Source organism: Excalfactoria chinensis, chromosome 3, assembly GCF_039878825.1.
Source record: "Excalfactoria chinensis isolate bCotChi1 chromosome 3, bCotChi1.hap2, whole genome shotgun sequence".
Lineage (NCBI taxonomy): Eukaryota > Metazoa > Chordata > Aves > Galliformes > Phasianidae > Excalfactoria > Excalfactoria chinensis.
In genome coordinates, this window is record NC_092827.1 from 50504352 (window position 1) to 50525888 (window position 21537).

At 37.4% G+C, this 21537-nt stretch overlaps 1 protein-coding gene across 2 annotated transcripts in view; it reads left to right on the plus strand.

The window, feature by feature from the left end:
• Window positions 1-21035, plus strand: part of TMEM200A (transmembrane protein 200A) — a 52075-nt gene extending 31040 nt beyond the window's left edge. For both annotated transcript variants that reach the window (XM_072333667.1, XM_072333668.1), the window contains one exon: window positions 17892-21035. In XM_072333667.1, the coding sequence (XP_072189768.1) occupies window positions 17908-19377 (1470 nt within the window). In that variant the 5' untranslated portion in view covers window positions 17892-17907 and the 3' untranslated portion in view covers window positions 19378-21035. The remainder of the gene's footprint in view (window positions 1-17891) is intronic.
• Window positions 21036-21537: the final 502 nt, after the last annotated feature.

A 21537-nucleotide genomic window follows, 5' to 3' on the forward strand; every position in this document is an offset into this window, starting at 1 on the left:
GCTCTTAGTATTTGAGGCTTCTTGAGTGGTATGAATATATCAGCATTTCTGAAAGCTGCTGAAGTGACAGTGTAGTCCTGCTTTACATGTTGTGTGATCCATGTTATATCTCAGGTGAAAACAAAGTTGGAATCTCCTTACATAGACTGGTCATCTGTGAGGTGGTTCACATGGGAAATTTATGGCATCAGCAGATTATATCGTTATTATCACTAGCACTTTTTAGTGATGTTTCTGTAGGGATCTTGGTTTAAGTGAGAATATTTGGTCAAGAAGTGTTCTTCATGTGGACTATGTGTGAGAGTGTGTTGTTTGGTATGACCTATGAGCTAGAGGAGTGAGAATTCCTTCCCAGATAATTTGGAGATTATTTAGAAATCTGTCCCACTGGTCACAAAGCAGGATGACTCATCTAGGATTTTCTTATTGCAGAATTCACTAAGATACTGCCCTTGTTCCATATAGTGTGTGCACAGAGTTTCTATGAACTTGATCCATTTTTGCTTGTCAGATGTGGGATTTTCTGGCTGAATTTCTGGATCTACATATGGATTTTGATCTGACACAGAACAGCTGTGCTTCTGTTTGCTGATTTAAGTCAGTTTAAATAAAGCAGACAAATACCAACCACTAAGATTCTAATTCTGTGTCCCTGCTTTCAGCATGCTTGGCAGTGAGGAGCTGACTTTTGTGCTTCTGTCATGACAAAGGCATTTAGTGGCAGCCTTTGATCAGCCATCATGTTTAGTATTGATGCTGACTGTCCATAGGTGTATGGGATGCTTCTTCTGTGTATGTGGCACAGAAAGACTATAGCATGTTATCACTATGCAGTAATAGAGATCTGCTATACAGACATCTCTCTATGGCTTGGAAAATGAGACTTGGAACTGGATGGAGTGGGACTGTCCAAGTGAAAAGTCTAAATACAGCTTCCAGCCAATCTGCAATGCTAGGGACATTCATGTTTGCAACTGACAAGAAGTCCTTCTAATGTCCTTAGAAAAACACTGTAACTAATGGAAATTTGCCAATAAGAACACCAACAAAAATACCCACATGATTTCACCTATTTCCTGATAGTACAGAAGAATAAACTTTCTGATTATCTGTTAAGTATCTTATCTCTGGATTGTTCTCCTCCAAATTTAGATTTTCAGGGCTACAGGGCAGATGTTCTGAGTGTCCTCTCTTCTGACCCCCTATTTCACCCACTCAACAACTCAGCTGTGAAAAATTGCATACGACCCGTGTTAAACATTTTCTCAAATTCACAGCTATTTCAAAGGCAGTAGCATCAGTGTTGGCTGGAATTTGGAACACTCTCGGTTTGGATGTGCCTTGATTATAACCACACCCTGGGATATCAAGACAGTGTGAGAATCCACACACATGTACCAGGGTGATGCAAGCGCTTTCCCAAGAAACCCAGCTTACATAACCGGTAAATGCTTAGAAGTGCTCAGAAGACTTCTTAGCAAATGCTGGCTATACTGGTTGGCTATGCTGAATCAGCACAGAGCAGTCCATGACTTTTCTGAGGATTGTATTTCTTCTTTTTACTTGTTATCTTAGGTGTGCACTACGATAATAAAAACTGAAGAATAAATGAGAAGCCTGAATGAAGTGCTCATGAAGTGCTTTTTTCAGTCTCTGGGCAGGCGATGTTTGATCCTTTCAGTAGGGCAATAAAAAACAATGTGATGTGGAGGGAAAAGGAGTTTCTAGCTCTGCAAAATCTTGTCCTCAAGCTGAACTAGTAGGACTTCCAAATCTGCCAGCAGCTGCATCTGACTAGTTAACTCCCACAGACCTTGCACATTTCCTACAAATCAAACAAATCAAACTCATCACCAGATGCTTCTCCTACTCTTCTTTTTGGTCTCAGTCTCATATGTTGTGTTCCTTCATCCTTTACGTAGGTCATTTTGTTTGCATTCTCCTGGCCTCCTATCATGTTCTTGTTTGTTATCTTTATCTTTGTTCATTTGTGTTGGTTAAATTACATTCTGACATCTCAGGCTGTTTTCACATAGTTGCATGATCTGGTTCATCTCTCTGCATGCTCGTCTGCCTCTTTATTCTCTCTGGGTGGTCCTTACTGTTTACAGCTCTATTAACCACTATTTCAGATATCAAGTTCAGTTCAAGTTGTACAGAAATTTTCCCCTCTAATATTTGCTCTGCAAATTCTTAGTCATTTTTAGGAGAAAGTAATGTTTGTACTTCAGTTTTCTCATGTATCTGGCTTACTGTGGCATCTCTGATTGGTTTTGCTGTGGTACTTTCTTTGCTTTAATCAAGCAGTGATTACTTTCTTCACGTTTTAGTCCTATAATGAACTTAAACTCATGTATTTATGTATTAATCCATCTGCTTGAACCATTTACTTTACCCAAGGTAAAGTACACAGAAAACCTTTTCTGCAGAATCAAGACCCTTAAGGCTTCTGCAAGGGAAGGGAAGAGAGTGTCTGTCTTCAGAATTGACCTGTGTAAGGGCAGTAACTTGCAAATCTAAACAGCTGTAATACTCCTAGCATGCTCTGCTTGTTGTTAACTGCACAAATACTGATAGTCTTGACTGTTCTGTAATGTCTGCTGTGTTTATCTGTTGCCTTTCACTCTGTCATTTCAGTGGTGTTGGTGATGTCTTTCTGCTGAGTGGGACAGGCATTGAATGGTAACCTTTAATCTCAGCTGTGAGACAAGTGGAGTCATGAATATTTCTTACATGATACTCTGTGTAATTTTTCTAAATTTTAGTGGATACCCTCAGTTATGCTTGGATAATTTTCATTTTGTTTTTGCTCGTTGCTTTAGCTCTCTAAATAATTCAAGTAATCTAGTAACACTGTATATTGAAAAAAATAATCAACTGGTGACATTGTTTTTCACCCTTTCTCCTATACTCTGAACTGCAAACCTTATGGTAGGCTACTGGCAGCTTCCTGCAGCTTAACCTATAATTGCATTTTCAGTTTATCTCCCTCTCTCTACTTCTTCACTGTGCTTTTCTTACGCATCGCTGATAATTTTGCAGCAGTTTCTTAGAGGAAAAAAAGCAACCCATACTATATGTGTTGGTACTTAATAGTCTGCTAAGAGACCTTTACCTTCTCTTCCGAAATACATCTAGAAACTGGGCTAAAGCTTTAGATGTACCAGACTGACTGATAGCTACAAATGCTCCATGATGGACTGGGAAGGCCCTTCAGCAATAAGACACAAATATAAATTTTGCGGTAACTGGGAAAAAAAAAAAAAAAAAAAAAAAAAAGAAAAGAAAGAAAAAAAAAAAAAAAAAAAAAGGCTCTTTATTTTCTCCCTCCTTGACTCTTAACTCCTTACTGAAATTCTCTCTCAGTCGTTTGTGCTATGTTTGCACCGTCAATCAACCAACGATTTTTAACAAGGTGCTTCAATTAACTTAAGTCACGCATTCAGTTCAGTTTAAATACACCTTACTTACATTTCAAGTGCCTTATTGTGAACGTTATTCTGGCTTTGTGTAACTCAGGAGGATTTCCATTAAAAGAAACTGACTCTATCTTTGTAATTAACTGTGACCAGACACAGGAGGGGGGAAAGCATGCAAAATATTAATAGCACTGAGGTGATGTAAAAATAGCAATGGAAGTGAGGACCTCAAGGAGCTAAAAAACATAATTTTGCAAGTCATTTGTGAATAAATTGCAGTCTGTAATGCATACAAATAATAGTTGACTATCTCCTTCTAAAGTTAAAATGTTACCTAATATTGGTCATTGTTGACATCTGACGCGATCGTATGGGTCGACTGAGTTCTTGTTTTAAATTATACAGGATAGCTCAAATGTGTTAAAACAGACATATAGACCTCATAAGTGGAGTGCATTGAAACTGAGCAGTGTACTAGCATGCTATCCATGCATCTATTAATAGGGTACCACGTTTTAGCTAGTGGTACCATTTAATCATTTCTCATGTATTAGGAATATTCTAATTTTTTTCAGGCCAGATGGCCTACTTCTACACAAACTCCCTGTTATGGACTCAATCTGCAAAGGGCATAACTGGAACAAATGGATAGAGCTAAACAGCAAGATAGACATATGCTGATTCATAGATGCAAAATGAAGTCACAGAAGCTATTTTAGTGGCTTTGGTGCCATGGAAAATCTGTGTTTTTGAAATTTAGGCCAAAAGGATGGAGTGGATACAGACCATTTAAGAATCACAGAGGAAAGTTTTGTGATAGCTACGAACTCTTCTCTGTGAACATATGGGCATTCTGGGAGCAAGCAGAAGTGAGGAGGTAGCACAGGAGGCCATTCTTATGCTCTTTTAGCTGTCCTTACTCTATGCACTGCCCACTTCTCTGTTTTTAACAGGGAAGGAAACTGAACAAAACCACAGGATACCTAGCAGATCTCCCTCACTTTTGGAAGTGCCAAGTTACAAACTTCTGTTGCAGCTGATACTTAACAAATCAAGCAGAAAGGTGATCAACATTAAGGGGTAGACTTTACTGTCCTAGAAACCACTTAAGCTAAAACATTCGTTCTACTCCTCCTTCTCAACAATGACAAAGCATCAGTTGGGCTGTTCAGAGTTAAGAAAAAAAAGAGATTTTCTAAGCACATCATTTATCTACATGTAGACATATATTTGTCTGTCAAAGATGTAGAATTCCATAAATACGACCTACAATATTTCAGCATCTCATTACTGCTATGATAAATCGCTTGGTTCTCTGTGGATTCTTGCTGAATACAGTGTTCTTAGTTTCGGATGTTAGAGCACAAGAAGTGGTTATTATAATGCAAATGGTAATGAGGATGATTAAAAGTAAAGAAGAAATTGTGAGGAATAATTTTCATACTGGGAATTAATTTGACCCCGATATTGACATTTCTGTAGTTATATATATGAGAAAGATTAATTTGCTAGTCTCTGTATCCTGGAACCGCTGCAGTTTTTCATGCGTACTTCCTACTTTGCAGTTATGGGTCACCAAACTGAGGAGTGGTAGAAATACTTGCATGTTCTAATGATGCACCCATGTGGAAGTCTGGCTGTGGCACTCCAGCATTCAGTTGAAGACCTGATGGAGTTTTACTGTAATTTAATAATGATTTATTTCTCAGACATCTATTAATGGGAAAATTTTGCCCAAAATGTTTTTGAACTACGCTTTCCTTTCTTTGTGAAATATTGCTTTATTTTTTAATCTAGCATTTGAATCTATTATTGCTAATGTATCTTTCTTCTTGTCAGGGTAAGTTGACTTGCACAAAGGTCTTCAGTAGAAAAAATATTCTAACACTGACCCATTCTTTTTCTCAGTGTTCCTTGGAATATAGTCATCAAAGGAGATTTCCAAAGGTACTGACAGAACAGAGGAGTACTGCTGTAGCTAAGGACAACAACTATGCTGAAACAGCTATCTCTGTTGGATACATCATCACACTCATCATGTGGCTGGAGCGCTCAGGGAGCCCAGATTCCAGTTTTTGCTTGAAAGTGCCCTCTGTGTGTACTTTTCTACTGACACAGACTAAAATGACATAACTCAACTAAAATGTTGGTGGAGGGGCCAGGAACCCAGAATGTCCCACTTCACAGGCTGATGTCTTGGCCAGTACTTTAAAATTATCTGCCAGCACTAATTGACAGGTAGCAGGGCTTTAGGTACCAAAGAACATTTCAGTTAGGTTCTGTCATTATTTGAGTATCTTTGAAAAACCAGTCTTAGGTCTCTAAGGGTAAACAGAGAATGCTAATTCCTGCAGTTTTCAGCCTGTATGTTTTACAGAACAAAAGAATGTGATATGTTTTCTAGGTCAGGAGTAAAGCTATGATGAAACACCTCAGTTGCAGAACAAATAGATTTGAACTCATATGTAATACATATATTATTTAAACCTTATTTTAAATGACTACTTCATTTTGTTCCTGCTATTATTTGTTCTTACAGTCGTTAGATTTGTATACACAGTGAGAAATTACAGTTGTTAGAACATGGTAATTTACATGATTAAGTGAGCATGTAGAGCATAAGGACATTTGTTTGGTCTCCTGACAGCTGGTCGCTGCCCACATTAAGTGTGTGTCTCGCCTCAAGATTTCACTCTGACTAAATCAAGTAACAGATTGGTGGTTAAGCTAGATGATGTGTTGCCAAAGGACTACAACGTTTTGTTCTTATATACCTTCACAGCAAGTGCCTGCAACTGGTTTAATAATTGGTTATTTGAAATGTGTGCAAGGACTGAAGAACCATCAGGTCCTAGTGCCTGTAAATGAAGATATTTGTTAACATCTTTAATCTTGTTTCATATTTGGTTTATAGGGAAAGTGAGCTTATTCATATTCTGGCACACTGAGCTCTGGAGTATTAACTTTTCTTTTGTAATAGGTGACAGATAGTTTTTACAAATTCAGCCTTTCAGAAGTAACTTGAGATCCTTTACATTATTTATTTCATGATTGTATGGTTAATATCTGGTCAGTACTTTAATCTGCACTGTGTAAGCTTGATTCCAAATTCCCATTAATTCCATGCATTTGGGATTTTAGTTCTAGTATTGCTGGGCTCTGATGTTATCTCACAGCATTCACTTTCTTCAAAAGAAACTTCTTTATATTCTCTGAAAAAAGGTAAAATGAAAAAAAGGCAAACTGGAATAAATATACAGTCAGTCCCCCCTGCTTCTTATATGCATTTTAAATTAGATTGTGCTCCTAAAATGATAATTTTTTCAATAAAAAAAGCTTTTATTCCTATTTATACTGAAAGCAGACAGATGAAGATCATAAAAGATTTAATAAACTAATTATTTAGCCTATAAACATAACTGTCCTAGAATCTCTTCTATTACCTGAATGTGAACACCAACAATGTGAATGAACAAATGTTTCAAAAATAATCCTGAATATTTGGATAAATAGCCAGGTCTACTTCCAGTTTTGCTACTTGTTTTCAGTAGGAAATGGGTTTATTCATATGAAAGTTTTAAAATATGTAGGTCACTCCAAAAATAATGTTTCCTATTTATTTTCATACAAACTACAACAGATGCAAAGCACAGTAACAGTATTCAATGGAGCAAATTCTCAGCCACAAAGTGCTGTTTTTTAACATAGTCATGCATATCAGCTATGCATTATCACCAGCGATGAACAAGAGCCTTCATGCCACGCATGTAAGAATATGCACCAGTGGAGCTGTTTCACACCTGCTGTGACAGCACTGGTGCTTGGACAGTGTTGCTCAGCAGTCCAACTTGTGCTCACATCCACTCTTTGCTCTCTGTAAGCATTCAGCATGCATCAGTGGATGTCAGTGGGTACCATTTTTCCACATGGAGGAATTCAGTGACACACCTGTGCTTCGTACGCATTTGTCCAATGCCATTTTGCCTGCTACAGTCTGTCACATAGCAACCAAATTTGATGGCATACTGGTAGCAAGGTTCAACCTCTTCTTGTACCACCAACATCTCCCTGTGACATTGTGGGCCAACATAATAAAATAGGAGGCCCACAATGTCACAGGGAGATGTTGATGGTACAAGAAGAGGCTGAACCTATTGAAGCGCACTCATAGCTTAGAAACAGATTTTATCACTTCAGTCAGTTAGGACAGTTATCACCTTAGTCAAATTAGGCTTAAAATATCCCAAACTAGTTCTTCTTTTTTTTTTTTTTTTTTTTTTTAGTCAAAAAACACATGCAAATACACACACAAAAAACAAGCAAACTTGGAGAATGCAAGTAAGTATAAGCAAAAGAAAAGCCGACCATAACAAAGTTTGTTTGTTTGTTTGTTTGTTTGTTTCATGTGCATATTCTTTTTTTTTATTCTGCTTTTTGTTATAGTCCTGTAATGTGTATTGGAACAGAACATGATATACCCATATCATATACCATATACCCATATACCCATGCATAATAAGTGAAAAATTCTGTGCATAAGTGAGGAAGTTATGCGTACACACTTCTGAAAAGAAGTGATAGATAATATAATGAATACAGACATTACAGTAGGCATACCACAAACAAACGTGTCCAGTATCTGAGCACTTGTATTTCTCTAATCCATCATCTAACACTTGTGCTAAGCTGGTACAGATATGCTGAGCAGAATGTCTGGACATTGTAGACATCATATGTGATAGGCTGTTAATGCATGAGGTGAATGTTCTGTGGCCATGAAGAGAACTTGTAGTTCATTGTATGGTGACTCAGCAGCTGTTTTAGACATTGGATACCTGATGCCAACCTCATGTTTTATGATGATAAGATTTCTGAACTTCTGTAAACTCACCAGATTTCCACAGTATGTCTGTAAATGTAACTGAGGAAGGAACAAATGTAAAAGTGAGTGCAGCTGAGCCTGGCAAAAACTTGTACACCAAATCTAGGCCAAGTCATAAAGCAGTGTTTTGAAAGCAAAATGTAGAGCTCAGGTTCCTTCTTTCTTTGATGTGTGCTCTGTGCTTTTGTGAGTGGCTAACGAGCTCTGTGTAATGCTGCCAATATTGGATGCTGCTGATTTTGCACAGAATTATCATATCTGACCCACAGTAAAGGATCAAGCTGGAGAAGAGGTAATAGCAAAGAGAACAAGCAATTTGGGCTTCATATAGTATTGCCCGATGCTCACTTTGCTTTTGACCTTGGCATACTAGTTGGAATAATTAATGTACATGGCAGATACTGTAGGTGATGAAGGCATTCAAAAGGGATTTCTCTTTTGTGTAATTTAAAGAATGAAGTCAAGACATTTCCAAAATCTGAGTAAGAGGCATTCTTAGCCTACAATTATATTTATCAATATTTCTGAGTTGGTAGTTCTTAGTTCAAATTCCATATTTAGTTATAAGTTACCGATTAATTTACATTAGTGTAGCTACATTGTGTGTATGAACCCAGACTCGGAACTGCTGAGTCAGCTGTCTTGAACAGAATCTTCAATATTTGTTTTGGACTATAAAAAGGCACTGTGCACTCATGTCCATGAGCTTTCTAAGGAAGAAGAGTCTTGCATTCTTTGGACACAAACTGAGTAGTTCTGAGAATGTGAGTTCTGATCAGTTGTGCCTTTGTAACCAAGTTCTTTGCCAGTTAACAGGTTCACTTAAACACTAATGAAGTGCTATTTTATAAGACCGTTTTCTCTCTCTTTTTTTTATTTTTCCCCAAAGGAAAAGTGAAGAATGAAAGTATTTTTGGAATTGTTGCTTTGTGAATTGGTTAATTTTATAACCTGTCCACAGAGTCATTATGCAGACACCTAGTATAACAGCCATGGGAATGCTCAGTTAGGAAGTAGGCTGCTCACAGTCATACCTGAACTTGCCAGGTGTGAGAGTCCTACTTTAACTAATGCAAGAATAGTCATAAAAGTTAGAATGGAGAATGGTATGGCTCAGGCTTGCTAATGAAATAGAGCAAATATGAGTCTAAATGGAGATATGATACATTCAGCGTGACTATGAAACATGAATATGCTGGCATGAGTAACAAAAATGATAAAGTAACAAAAATGATGCACTGTTTCAGTGCATCTTCTGGACTGGCTAAGAGATTATTTGGTCTGGAGAAGAGGATGCTCAGAGATGATCTCATCAATGTCTGTAAATATCTTAAGGGAGGGTGCAGTGAAGACAGAACAAGGGTCTTTTCAGTGGTGGCCAGTACCAGGACAAGATACAGTGGGAACAGATTGGAACACAAGAGTTTCCAGCTAAATATCAGAAAGCACTTCTGTGCTGCGTGGGTGATGGAGAACTGGCACATGTTGCCCAGATACTGTAGAACCTCCTCACTGGAGATCTTCAAAAGCTACTGGGATGTAGTCCTGGGCACACTGCTGTTGGTGTTCCTAATTGAGTGGGGGTTAGACCAGATGAACCCAGAGGTTCCATCCAGCCTCAACCATTCTTTGATTCTGTATGATTCTCTGATACAGCAAATATTAGCAAATAGCCACACAATTCTATTCTTGCCACCTGAGTGTCTCTACTTATAGTAAAATAAGGGAAGTTCAACAGCTATTTACCACTTTTGAAAGTTGCATCAAAAACCTTTGTATAAAAGAGAACTGTGACTCTGTATACAATAAAGATTCCTCTGTGCTCTGAAGTAATGCCACTGAGTAGCTATAGAAATACATATAAAATGAGGTCTGTTCACTCTCACTCATATTTTCCCTCACTCAGCTTATTTCAGTATCCTACTTATTACAGTAGAAAAATTACCTCCTCTTTTCTTCCCAACATAATGTTCAGTCCATCCTCTAGACCTTCTCTAGATCAGTAGCTTTCTGTCCTTCACAATTTGTGATCCCTCTGGATTAGTTCAAGTAGATAAATTATATGTGTATTTAAAGAAATGCCTATAAATAATACTCTGATGTTCTGATGTGCCATTCCTAGCCATCTTCCATTGTTTCTTTAGAGGTAACTGATGAAGACCCTTGGCGTTGCTTGGGCCAGTACAATGCAGATTGGGAAACTGCTGCCAGATCTAGGTTTTTGGGTGGATCACAGTCAGGTGTCATTTTTTTTTTTTTCGCAGATTTTGACATATCCTTAATAATAGGCTTTTGTTTTTCACTTGTGAGTGCAAAGATTTTACTGTTTGATATGTAATGCAAATACAGACCATTTGATACAGGTCTACCAGTAACTGGGGAGCCTGAGCTCTTAACCCTTGCTATGGACCTTCTGCCCCTTAGACACTCTTGATTCTTTCATTACCTGACCCACATGCAGCCTGCCTTTCCTCATTTATGGTGTGAAATGGCTAGCATCATTTGGCTTGCTTCCATAATCTGGCTGGCAACCAGGAGGTTAAAAGGATATGATTAGTCCCTAAGCTTATCCCTTTGCAGCCTTAAAGAGGCAACATTAAAGGGAGTTTGAACCCAGAGGGTTTGTTTCAGCTGGAAATTTCAAAGCTTTAATGTTTTAAATAGGCATGCAATTTTCTGTCTTTGGCTCTGCTTGCATGACTTCAAAATCCCAGCTGAGGTTATGAAGATTTTTAGTACATTTCACATGCTTTCATCTCACCTATTGTCAATTAAAGTGAAATACTTAAAATACCCTATAATCACAAATACAAAAGATACCCTTCTTACTTGCTTTTCTTCTTTAGTCATATTTTAAGGACTAGATATTAGGAGAGAGATGCTTCATAAGGTAGTCCCACTGATGTATTAGTCAATTGGAGAGGACTGTTTGTTAAACGACTAAATAGAAATTATTTTTTTCTGGGATGTTTTTTCTGTTTTTTATGGAACTACTCTCTTTGGCTATTACTGTGTTTCTTCTACAAGAAAGATTAATCTCTTTGTGCCTATAAAATTGCTTTGAAAAAATATATATTTTCCTGTGAAAAAAGTGATGGTATCAAATGACTGTGTCTATGCGTAGGTAACACGTGGATATTTAATACATCAGGAACAAAGTTTAGATGTATTCTGTTAAAATCAATTTAATATTGATTTGTTTACTCAGTTATGTTACCAGTTCTCTTACTACTTTACCATTTGCATTCTTGATTACAAGAATTTACACATTAATTGCTAGGACTTCAGATTTACCAAAGATAAAGGAAACTTTCCTTGATGTTAAACTTTGTCCTCTCAATTTGATACTGAGACACTTGAATAGTAAATAACCGTACCAACAGGAAATAAATTTCCTAATCATCTGAAGTAGCGGAATAGGTAATGTCATAGTAATATAAACCAGTCTTTTTCACTCTTCTTACTGTAATGAGGTTTAATTCTTTGCTGAAATACAAGATTTGATTTTTTTTTCACAGAGTTTTAGATAAAACTGAACTATGGGGAATAGCATTTAAGTTCTGATAACTTCAGATAATTAAGTTTCAATAACCTTTCAAACAGTAACTGTACCAGTTTTATAGGAAAAGAAATACTCATGCAAAAAGCAAAGGTTGTAAGTGCTAAGGAACATAGAAATCTATCTGGAATAAAACATGCAATATTAAAGAAATATATTAGTATCCTTTTTTTACTTCCCATCTTTGCTTCTGGTATGCATTTTAAATTGAATGTAAGAACTCAGCATAATTCAAATGACAATATATTTATTCAGAAGACTAAGTGGTGGGTCGTGGCAATAACTTTTGTTGTACCAAAACAGTTGAAAGCAATAGATTTCTGTTTCAGACACCTGGAATAGAAATGCCAAGCTTCAAGGTAACTACTGGTTGAAACTTAATATAGTTTCTGAGAGATTAATTAGATGCTTAACAGTTTGACCATCTCTGAAAAAGAAAGTTAGTTAGTTGGTACCTATAATGCTAAGATGATGCCAGTCATTAGGGAGGAAAGAGGGATATTACCCTTTAGAAGGTAAAGAGAGAAATGAGGAGTTTATAGTTTGTGGAACCACATGAAGTTAGCTGGAGCCACTACTATGAGCTGTGTAGTCAATTCCTTCCATTGAAGTTTTGTTCTTGCTTACACATCTTTCAGATTTTTCTAGGCTGCCTAGGGATAGAGCCATTGTGTAAATAGCTGATATTGTCTTAGTTGTGATTAAAACAGAAGTGTGCAGTCTGTAAGACATTCTCGCAGTTGACACATTTTATATGTGGGATAATCAATCAGTGAGTCAACTGGGCTCAAATCCCACCAAATCGTATCCCACCCATTTTGTCATTTCCTTGGCTTCCAAAGGATAACTGAGCATTACTTGTGTAGGTGGTTCTTAGCTTCAAAGGGACTCAGTGGTTCCTCTTATCTGTCACACCTCCCTGTGGACACGTCCAGGCTGTTCAAGTTGCTCTGTGCTCTGCAGCTGTCTGGAGACACCATCTGCTCTAATGAGTCCCCTGGTCACCTGCCTCTGGCCTCCCTTCTTTCTCTAGGTGGACAAATTGAGATATGGCTAACACTATCAGCATAAACACATCACATTTCTTTTTAATCATCCATGAAAGCTTGACATACTGATACAAATTAAAATAGAAAATAGGGACCCTTGTCCATCTGTGCTAAATTACAATTTCTCTGTGGTGATTAATCCCTGCCTTACCTATGTTTTATGGAGGGAATCTACTCCATTTCTTTGTTGATTTGAATTTGACCTTCTGACTCAATCAGCAAAATCACAGAATCATAGAATAATAGAATATCTGGAGTTGAAAGAGACCCTCGAGAATTGTTAACTCCTGGCTCCACACAGGACCACCCACAATTCAAACCCTATGTATGAAAGTGCTGTACAAGCACTCCTTGAACTCTGGCAGTTTGGGGCTGTGACCACTGCCCTGGCAAGTCTATTCCATGCCCACTGCCCTCTGGTGAAGAGCCTTTTCCTATCTCTCAACATGAGGTGTCTCTGTGCTGTTCCCTTGGGTCCTGTTGCTCAGCTCTGCCCCTCCACTCCCCTCGTGAGCAGCAGTGGCACCCAAACCTGCACCCAGTGCTGGAGGTGAGGCCTCTCAGAGCAGAGTGGGGCTTTCCTTCAGCTGGCAGCAGCACTTGGCTTGATGTACCCCAGGGTTCAATTGGCCATTTGGGCTCCCAGGACACACTGCTGGCTCAGATTTCACTTATTGCTATTGCTCTTTCTTTGATCAGCAGATACAAGTCTAGTGGTTACCTACAAAAAACTTCTAGGAAAGCCTTTTACCCTCTTTCAGCTTTCTTTTATGATAAGCTTCCTTGAGCATCTTAGCAATCTTTGCCCATATGGAAAGGTGATAAAGGAGAATCCCATTCAGTCTCTCTGGCAGCTTTGATATGGGCAGCCAATGTAACATAAGAAAGAAGCAGATGTCACTGCACATCTCAGACTGATACTTCTCTTAAAATTACCCAACTGTTTGCAAACCTTTCCTGTATGAATTATTCCTTTGGTTCAAGTATTCTCTTAGATGCCTTGCATCTCCTCTCATGGTTTCTTATCACATAGATGTTTCCAGGTGTCATCCAGGGCTTTCCCTCAGTCTCCCTTTCTTTGTCCTTGCTGCATGGATCTCTAAAGGCCCTTTTGAGGCTGCTATCACTTGTTAGCTGAGAAACCTATGGGCAGCAGCTGCTGCTCAGTCCTTTCTTCAAGATAAAGGACACACAACAACCTGTTGTTCCACTTGCTGCTGGATTTCTGGGAGCATCTAGATGCATGCCAGGTGTACAGGACTGCACTTGGCCCACAGCCGGCCTTAAATGTGAAGTACATCTTGCTAAGAGCCATGACCTGAAGTATTAAGAGCCTGTGAGTCATTCTGCTCTGTATAAATGTTGAAGAGCCAGTAAGAGCTACTTTACAGGACCTGTTCCAAGACATGCTTTTCTTATTTGATCTTGGAGTGGCCAACAGTGATGGTACAAGGATCGCTTCATAACAACAGCACAGTACAAAGCAGTGCTAGACACAGGAGTAAATCTAAGCCACTGTTTCTTTCAAGACTAAACCCATGAAATATTAAGCCTTTGGTCCTGTTGTGGCCTAAACCAGCAGGCAGCTCAGCCCCACACGCCAATTTGCTCACTGCCCTGCAGTGGGGTGGGAGAGAGCGTGGCAAAAAAATGGAAGAACCCAAGACTCGGTGTGAGAACAGTTTAATAGAAGGAAAAATAACAACAACAACAAACAAACACAGAACAAATGATGTAAATGCAGTTACTCACCAGTCACTGACTAGATACTCAGCCAGTCCTTGAGTGGCTGCATCCTTGAACAGCTCTCCGAGTTTTTTGTTCAGCATGAACAATATGGGATGGGATGGGATACCTCTTTGGCCTGTTCGAGTCAGCTGTCCTGCTTCTGTTCCTTCCCACCTCCTTGTGCATCCCCAGTTGCACAAGTCCCCAGACCAAGTGGCTTAAGAGATCTCTTTCTCACTTCAAGAGATCTCAGTTTCTTTCTGTCCTTCAAGTTATTTTTTTTTACCAATTAAGTTTATGTATTTTTTCCTGAAGTATTTATAAATCTTGAAAATTAGATTTTTTTTTTTCTATAGAAAGACACCTCAAGATGTATTTTTATTTTTTGATGTGCATTTCAGAGTTAGAGAGGAACTCTTGCTAAATGTGTGTTTAAAATATTTAGCAATCAAATCTGAGCTTATTTGGTTCACTCTTTGATGCAATCCAGGTAGCTGTAATAAACACAATACAGTACACAAAATATCAAATCCTACTAACAGGCAGATCTTGGATTCAGCACTACCCTGTGCAGCTTCTTGCCAACCCTGAGGTGGACAAGTGTGGGTTTATGTGTGCTACAATATGCCACATGAATATGGAAACTCCTGTCGCTGCAAAGATCGCAGATGTGAAAAAGAGTAAGGGAGCAAATTAGATAATAGCTAAATGATCTATTCATTTCAGTAAAGATAGGTCATAATTCTCTTAATTTATTTCAAAGAGAAAACTAATTACTTTTGATTGAGTAAGGACAAATTACAATGGCTTTTTTTAATGAGTAAGTCCTACTTATCTCTGCCCGGAGACTCAAATATTGTTTTACAGAAGAATAATCTTTTGCTTTTGGCAGAAACCCCTATAGGAAGACATATGAGAAGGTTTTTTTTTTGTTTTTTTTTTTAATACTATCAACCTCAAAAAACTTTCTTTTGGGGATTTTAAAATTTATTACATAAAAATATGCCTTTTGTGAAGCATTCAAGAAATTAATTGACACGAAACAACTGATGTTGCCCAGATAGCGTAAAAATGGAAGTGAATTGCAGTAAGTGAGAATTTCCAGGGAGTTTAGGAACAGAAACCTGACACTACAAGTGAAACTGTAGAAGTTCTTTGAACAGTCCCTTCAAGTCTGCTTTCATAAATTCAGAAAATGCTGTATACATAGTACCTCAGGCAGTTTTTTTTTTCAGTTCTTCCTTTCATAAAGAAAAGTTTTCTTACAGAAGTCAAGGAAGCACTCTGCCTTTTAATAATGATGGTCTAAAGAGAGAATTGAGGTTGCCACTTTTTGTCTGTCACCTGAATTATGGCTGAAGAAATAATAATGAACATTGGGTATTTTTTTATTTTATTTTATTTTTTTCTTCTGGATTATTACTTTCATCAGCCACTGTCCTTAAACTCCTTATTAATTTCATAGTCATGAAATAATAGCAGACTGGAGCAACTTCTGTTTGGAAGTATGCTTACCTGATACACAATTCACAGAATTGAATCACAGAATCACAGAGTTGTAGGGGTTGGAAGGGACCTCCAGAGATCATAGAGTCCAACCCCCTGCCAGGTTCCCTACACCAGGTCGCACAGGTGGGCGACCAAGTGGGACATGAATATCTCCACAGAAGGAGACTCCACAGCCCCCCTGTGCAGCCTGTTCCAGTGCTCCATCACCCTCACCGTAAAGAAGTTCTTGCGTACATTCATGCGGAACTTCCTATGTTCCAGCTTATGTCCATTTCCCCTTGTCCTGTCTCCACATACCACTGAAAAGAGACTGGCCGCACCACTATGTCCCCCACACCTCAGATATTTATAAACCTGGATTAGATCCCCTCTCAGTCGTCTATTCTCAAAGCTAAACAGACCCAGTTAGCTTAGCCTTTCTTCATAGGGGAATTCATAGGGAAATTCATGATAATGTCCAAATAACACAGTCTGTCTGTTTCTCATACCATAATAGAGCTCATCTTTTTGTACGGATGTCACTGTTAGGATTTTTTAAATCCAAATATTTAAAGATATCTGATGAAGATTATTTTCTGCAAATTGCAAGCAGTCACTGGTTTGCTTTTCCTCTGCTTCCCACTCTTTCACTTTATGCTCCCAATCTAACTTCTGCTTTATCTGCTTGTTAAACCATCCCCAGCACTGACATTTCACCTTTTTCTCTGCAGCAGACTATAAGTCTTTATCTCTGAGCTTAGCAATACTATCAAAGAAAATATTTTTTTTTCATACTCAGCATATAACATCTTGGTTTTATAATATTATCTAGTATTCATTCTAATCTATTAATTAACCTTATAATATATTTTCAAGTCATTATGTCTTTTAAAGTAATAATTAATTATCCTGAACTGTGTCATTTTATTCATTACTTTTACTCATAAATAAGTGATCAAACATGACTTTCTTTTTATAAACCTATGCTGGTTCATATTTTGTACATAGCAGACAGCCAAGTGTAAAAAGTATAAAATGAAAAAACATAAAACCAACTCAAAAGCAGTGAAGTTTTGAACTCATGAGCTTGAAATTTATGAAAATTGATTATCGGGTAAACTAAACTGAGTCTGTAGTCTGTGATGTAACAATGGAGATTGTATGCAAAGTACGCAGAGAGAAAGATCAGCTTTATTCAGAAGACAGAAGTGATTCTGTAGTTGAGACTGAAGTGGTCTTAATAGACTTAATAAAAGCTTATTTGAATGACAGAATAAGAATATATTAACATATGCTGAAATGCAAAAGGCAAGATCTCTTAAAGATGATGTGTGGAATGATCTGTAACATACAATAATTGTCATGGAAGATTTTAGAAGAGCTGCTAGCTGAAGTGGTAAAATGATCTGAAAATGCAAGGTGATTATATGTTATTTATTTTCCTGGAGACTAATTCTGACATAAACCATCTGTACAAATTTATGAATATTTTTGTCTTTAACTCTTATATGTCACCATAGAGAGCACTAGTTTTCTTTAAATATTTGTATAGTTGATTGAAGATTTATCACTTATATGTATAGTTATATGTGAAAGCATTTTAAAATGCCATGCAAATCTTAAAACTTCTATTACGTCCTAACTGGATTTAGATGTAGTAGCTTTTAGAAAGTACTAATAATTTAATTATCAATAAATATTTATATATTAACAAAGCATACAGAAACTTTCATTGCATCAATATTTCTGCTTTCTTTTTCCCCCAGGACACAATATAGAACTATGATAGCAACCGGAGGAGTCATAACAGGACTGGCTGCCTTGAAAAGGCAAGACTCTGCCAGATCTCAGCAACACATAAATCTTGCCGCAGCACCAGCTTCTGAGGAGAAGAAACCAGTCAGACGCCGGCCCAGGGCAGATGTAGTCATTGTCAGGGGCAAAATTCGACTCTATTCTCCATCAGGATTCTTTCTTGTTTTGGGAGTGCTTATTGCATTCTTGGGAATTGCAATGGCCATCCTTGGATACTGGCCCCAAAAGGAACAGCTTTTGGCATCTGAAGATAGCGTATCAGTTAATGAAACCCAGGTCCTAAGAAACCAAGGAAGCATTTTACTTCGTTTCTTTGAGCAGCATGTGCACTCAGATAAGATGAAGATGTTGGGCCCTTTTACCATGGGCATTGGAATCTTCATTTTTATTTGTGCAAATGCCATTCTACATGAAAACCGTGATAAGGAAACAAAAATCATACACATGAGAGACATATACTCCACTGTAATAGACATCCACACCTTGAGGATCAAGGAACAAAAGCAGTTGAGTGGTGCCTTTGCTGGTTTGTTAGGGGAAGGAGAACTCAGGCACAGTGGGAGCTCATGTGCATCACGGCTGGCTGCTAACACAGTTGCACCTTTCTCTGGCTTCAAGAGCAGTTTTAGAATGGATAGTTCTGCTGAAGAAGATGAAATTACTTTAAATGAAGATAGGACCACTGCTAGCCTACTGCCACCTCTGCTGACTGAGCAATCTGGTTCAGTCTTTGGACTTTACCCTCATTCTAGCAAGGCTTCAGATGACAAAAACACTAGTTCTATAAAGTGTGAAACAAAATCCATTGTATCATCTTCCATTAGTGCTTTCACACTGCCAGTAATTAAACTGAATAACTGTGTTATTGATGAGCCCAGTATAGACAACATAACCGAGGATTCGGAGATCACAAGGAGTCGGCCCAGAAATCTCTCGATGGACTCTTTGGCTATTCCATTAACAGACACCAATGAATCCTGCAAGCCAGCCATGCTACCACGACATAATTCATTTGTGGACACTCAACATGACCAGTTCAAGTCTTCTATGACCCTCGGACCAAGCACAGGAAAGCTTTTATCCCCTGGTGCTGCCAGGAAACAGTTTGGTTCCAACACATCTTTGCATCTTCTGTCTTCACATTCAAAGTCCCTGGATTTGGACAGGGGTCCATCTACACTCACTGTCCAAGCTGAACAAAGGAAACATCCCAGCTGGCCCAGGTTGGATCGGAGCAACAGTAAAGGATATATGAAATTAGAAAACAAAGAAGACCCAATGGATAGGCTACTTGTGCCACAATCAGTGGTCAAAAAAGACTTTACCAATAAGGAAAAGCTTCTTATGATATCAAGATCTCATAATAATTTGAGTTTTGAACATGATGAATTTTTGAGTAACAATTTAAAGCGGGGAACTTCAGAAACAAGGTTTTAATATTTAAATTGGAATTTACAAGATATCATACAGTATTTTTTAAAAAAAGCAAACAACAAAAACATTTTGACAAGTGTTTCCTTTTCAGTGAAAATTGTGCAAGCCTTATTTTAACCAAATGCTTAATAGCATATTAAAATTGGCTTGTGCAAACAGATCTTCATCTTCATAAGGCCAAGTTTTTTGTCATAGTATCATACAGTTGCAATACTGTACATTGTCATTGCTCAGAGAGTTTTGGTACAACTGTTCCAAATTTTTTCCAACTCATTTTTCCTTCTGTTCTATATAAGCATGTTAGTTTCTATCAATTTGACTTCAGAAGCCTGCATTAGAATAAAAGCTTAGTTTACTTATAAGCTCTGTTTATTTAATGACTGCAAGAGTCTAAAATTTGTACTTATGGTCTAGAATGGGAAGTGAGCAGCAGTATGTACTGGAATTGTTAAATTCAGGCCTTTACCCTAGGTGTTGTCTTTCACATATGATACATCTCAGTAACTACAATCTTGCCACTGTCATTGTGAGAAACGTGTTTACATATTGAGATGGGTGGTTAGAGAAGAGTGGGTACAATTAAAAACATTTTTGTGAATTCGTTGTAATTGATCAAGTTGAATACTGGTGTTGTGAATTATTTACTATGCTTTGTACAATAATGTTTCTACATACATTATAATTTAATCTAGTAATTCCAGGAAAACATATTAAAGAAATCTGAAAATCCTTCTGGGGTTAGCTCTCTAAAGCACCTTGATTGGCAGCAGTTTTAAAATCAAACTATTTGGATTCAATGAAAATCATAGGAATGTAATGATAACATGATTTTAAAAACATGATATGTAGTCAAATGATACTGTGACATAATTCTGAAGAGAACAATGGGGAGTGAATATATTGCCTCTCAATAGCAAGAAGCTAAATAACTAGGTCTCTGTGGTCAAAATAGCTGATACAAAGCATATAATTCAATACGCATACTAACACAGTATGAAAGCCCTTACCTGAATTTTTCTTTTTATATTTCATATTATTATTGGTACGGTGGATCTCTGAAAGCTTAGCTTACAAGATTTTGCAGAAGTTTGTGACATTTAGAACAATATTTTTCTCATCAGTTCAAACTTCTCAGTTGGCAGTTGTAGGCTGTTTATAAAGAAAATGAGAATTTGAGTGTTTGTACCAGAATGTTTTCATTTATTTCATTAAGGTACCTAGGCCTTAATCCTGCCATGACTGCCATGATAGAGAACGTCACTTTGGGTTGCAAGGCTCACTTAGCAGGATGTTGGTCTTAATTGGTCATTTTGGATATATTCACTTAACCTAAATGCTCAGGAATTATTTAAAATGGCTTTTCCCAAAAAGAATCAGACACATGAAAATGTCGTTGTACTTTAGTTGGTTGTGAGAGATCAAAGACAAAAATACTCATTTTTTTTAATATTCAGCTCCAAGTTTCAATTACGCAATGTTTATGTATCAGGAGCACTACTTGCTCAGTGAATTGAGGCATAGTGTTAACTATTAGAACCTCAAGCCTATATATTGTAATAAAGTTGGCTAAATATTTTGCAATGAAGCTTTTAATAACTTTATGGTTTGTGTTCTTAAGACATTTGCTATTTTTTGAAACAAAAATAAAATGTGTATCTACATATCTGATGTAAGACATTTTTTCCTCAATAATCTCAGTTCTTCAATATCGAAGTATAATCAAGTATGAATACTGTAAATAATATTATGCTAAATATATTAGCCTGCCACTAGATATTTGACTATGACTAATGTCAATGATACCTTTACATGAGTAGAGGCTGAATTTACTGTTCTGATATTTATTTATTTAATGTAGTATGAAATTTATTCCAAATGCTTTTGATATAAGGAACTTTTGTATTAAAAGAACATCCCGTTCTTTTTAGTTTAGCAGTAAGGAAGCTTAGAAAAATAGAAACTACTATTGAACAGACGCAAATGATGTAAACTTTTATTTCATGAATAGCTAAATTAAGTCTTAATTTAAAGGACTGTTTTTGCTCACTGTTTTATGTGAGAATAGTTGTCCTTTTTGTAGGTATATCAGGACATGGGCTTTTAATTATTACTTAGATACCTGGTATTGAGAAACTTACTGACTTCAGAGAAAATTACCTGCTT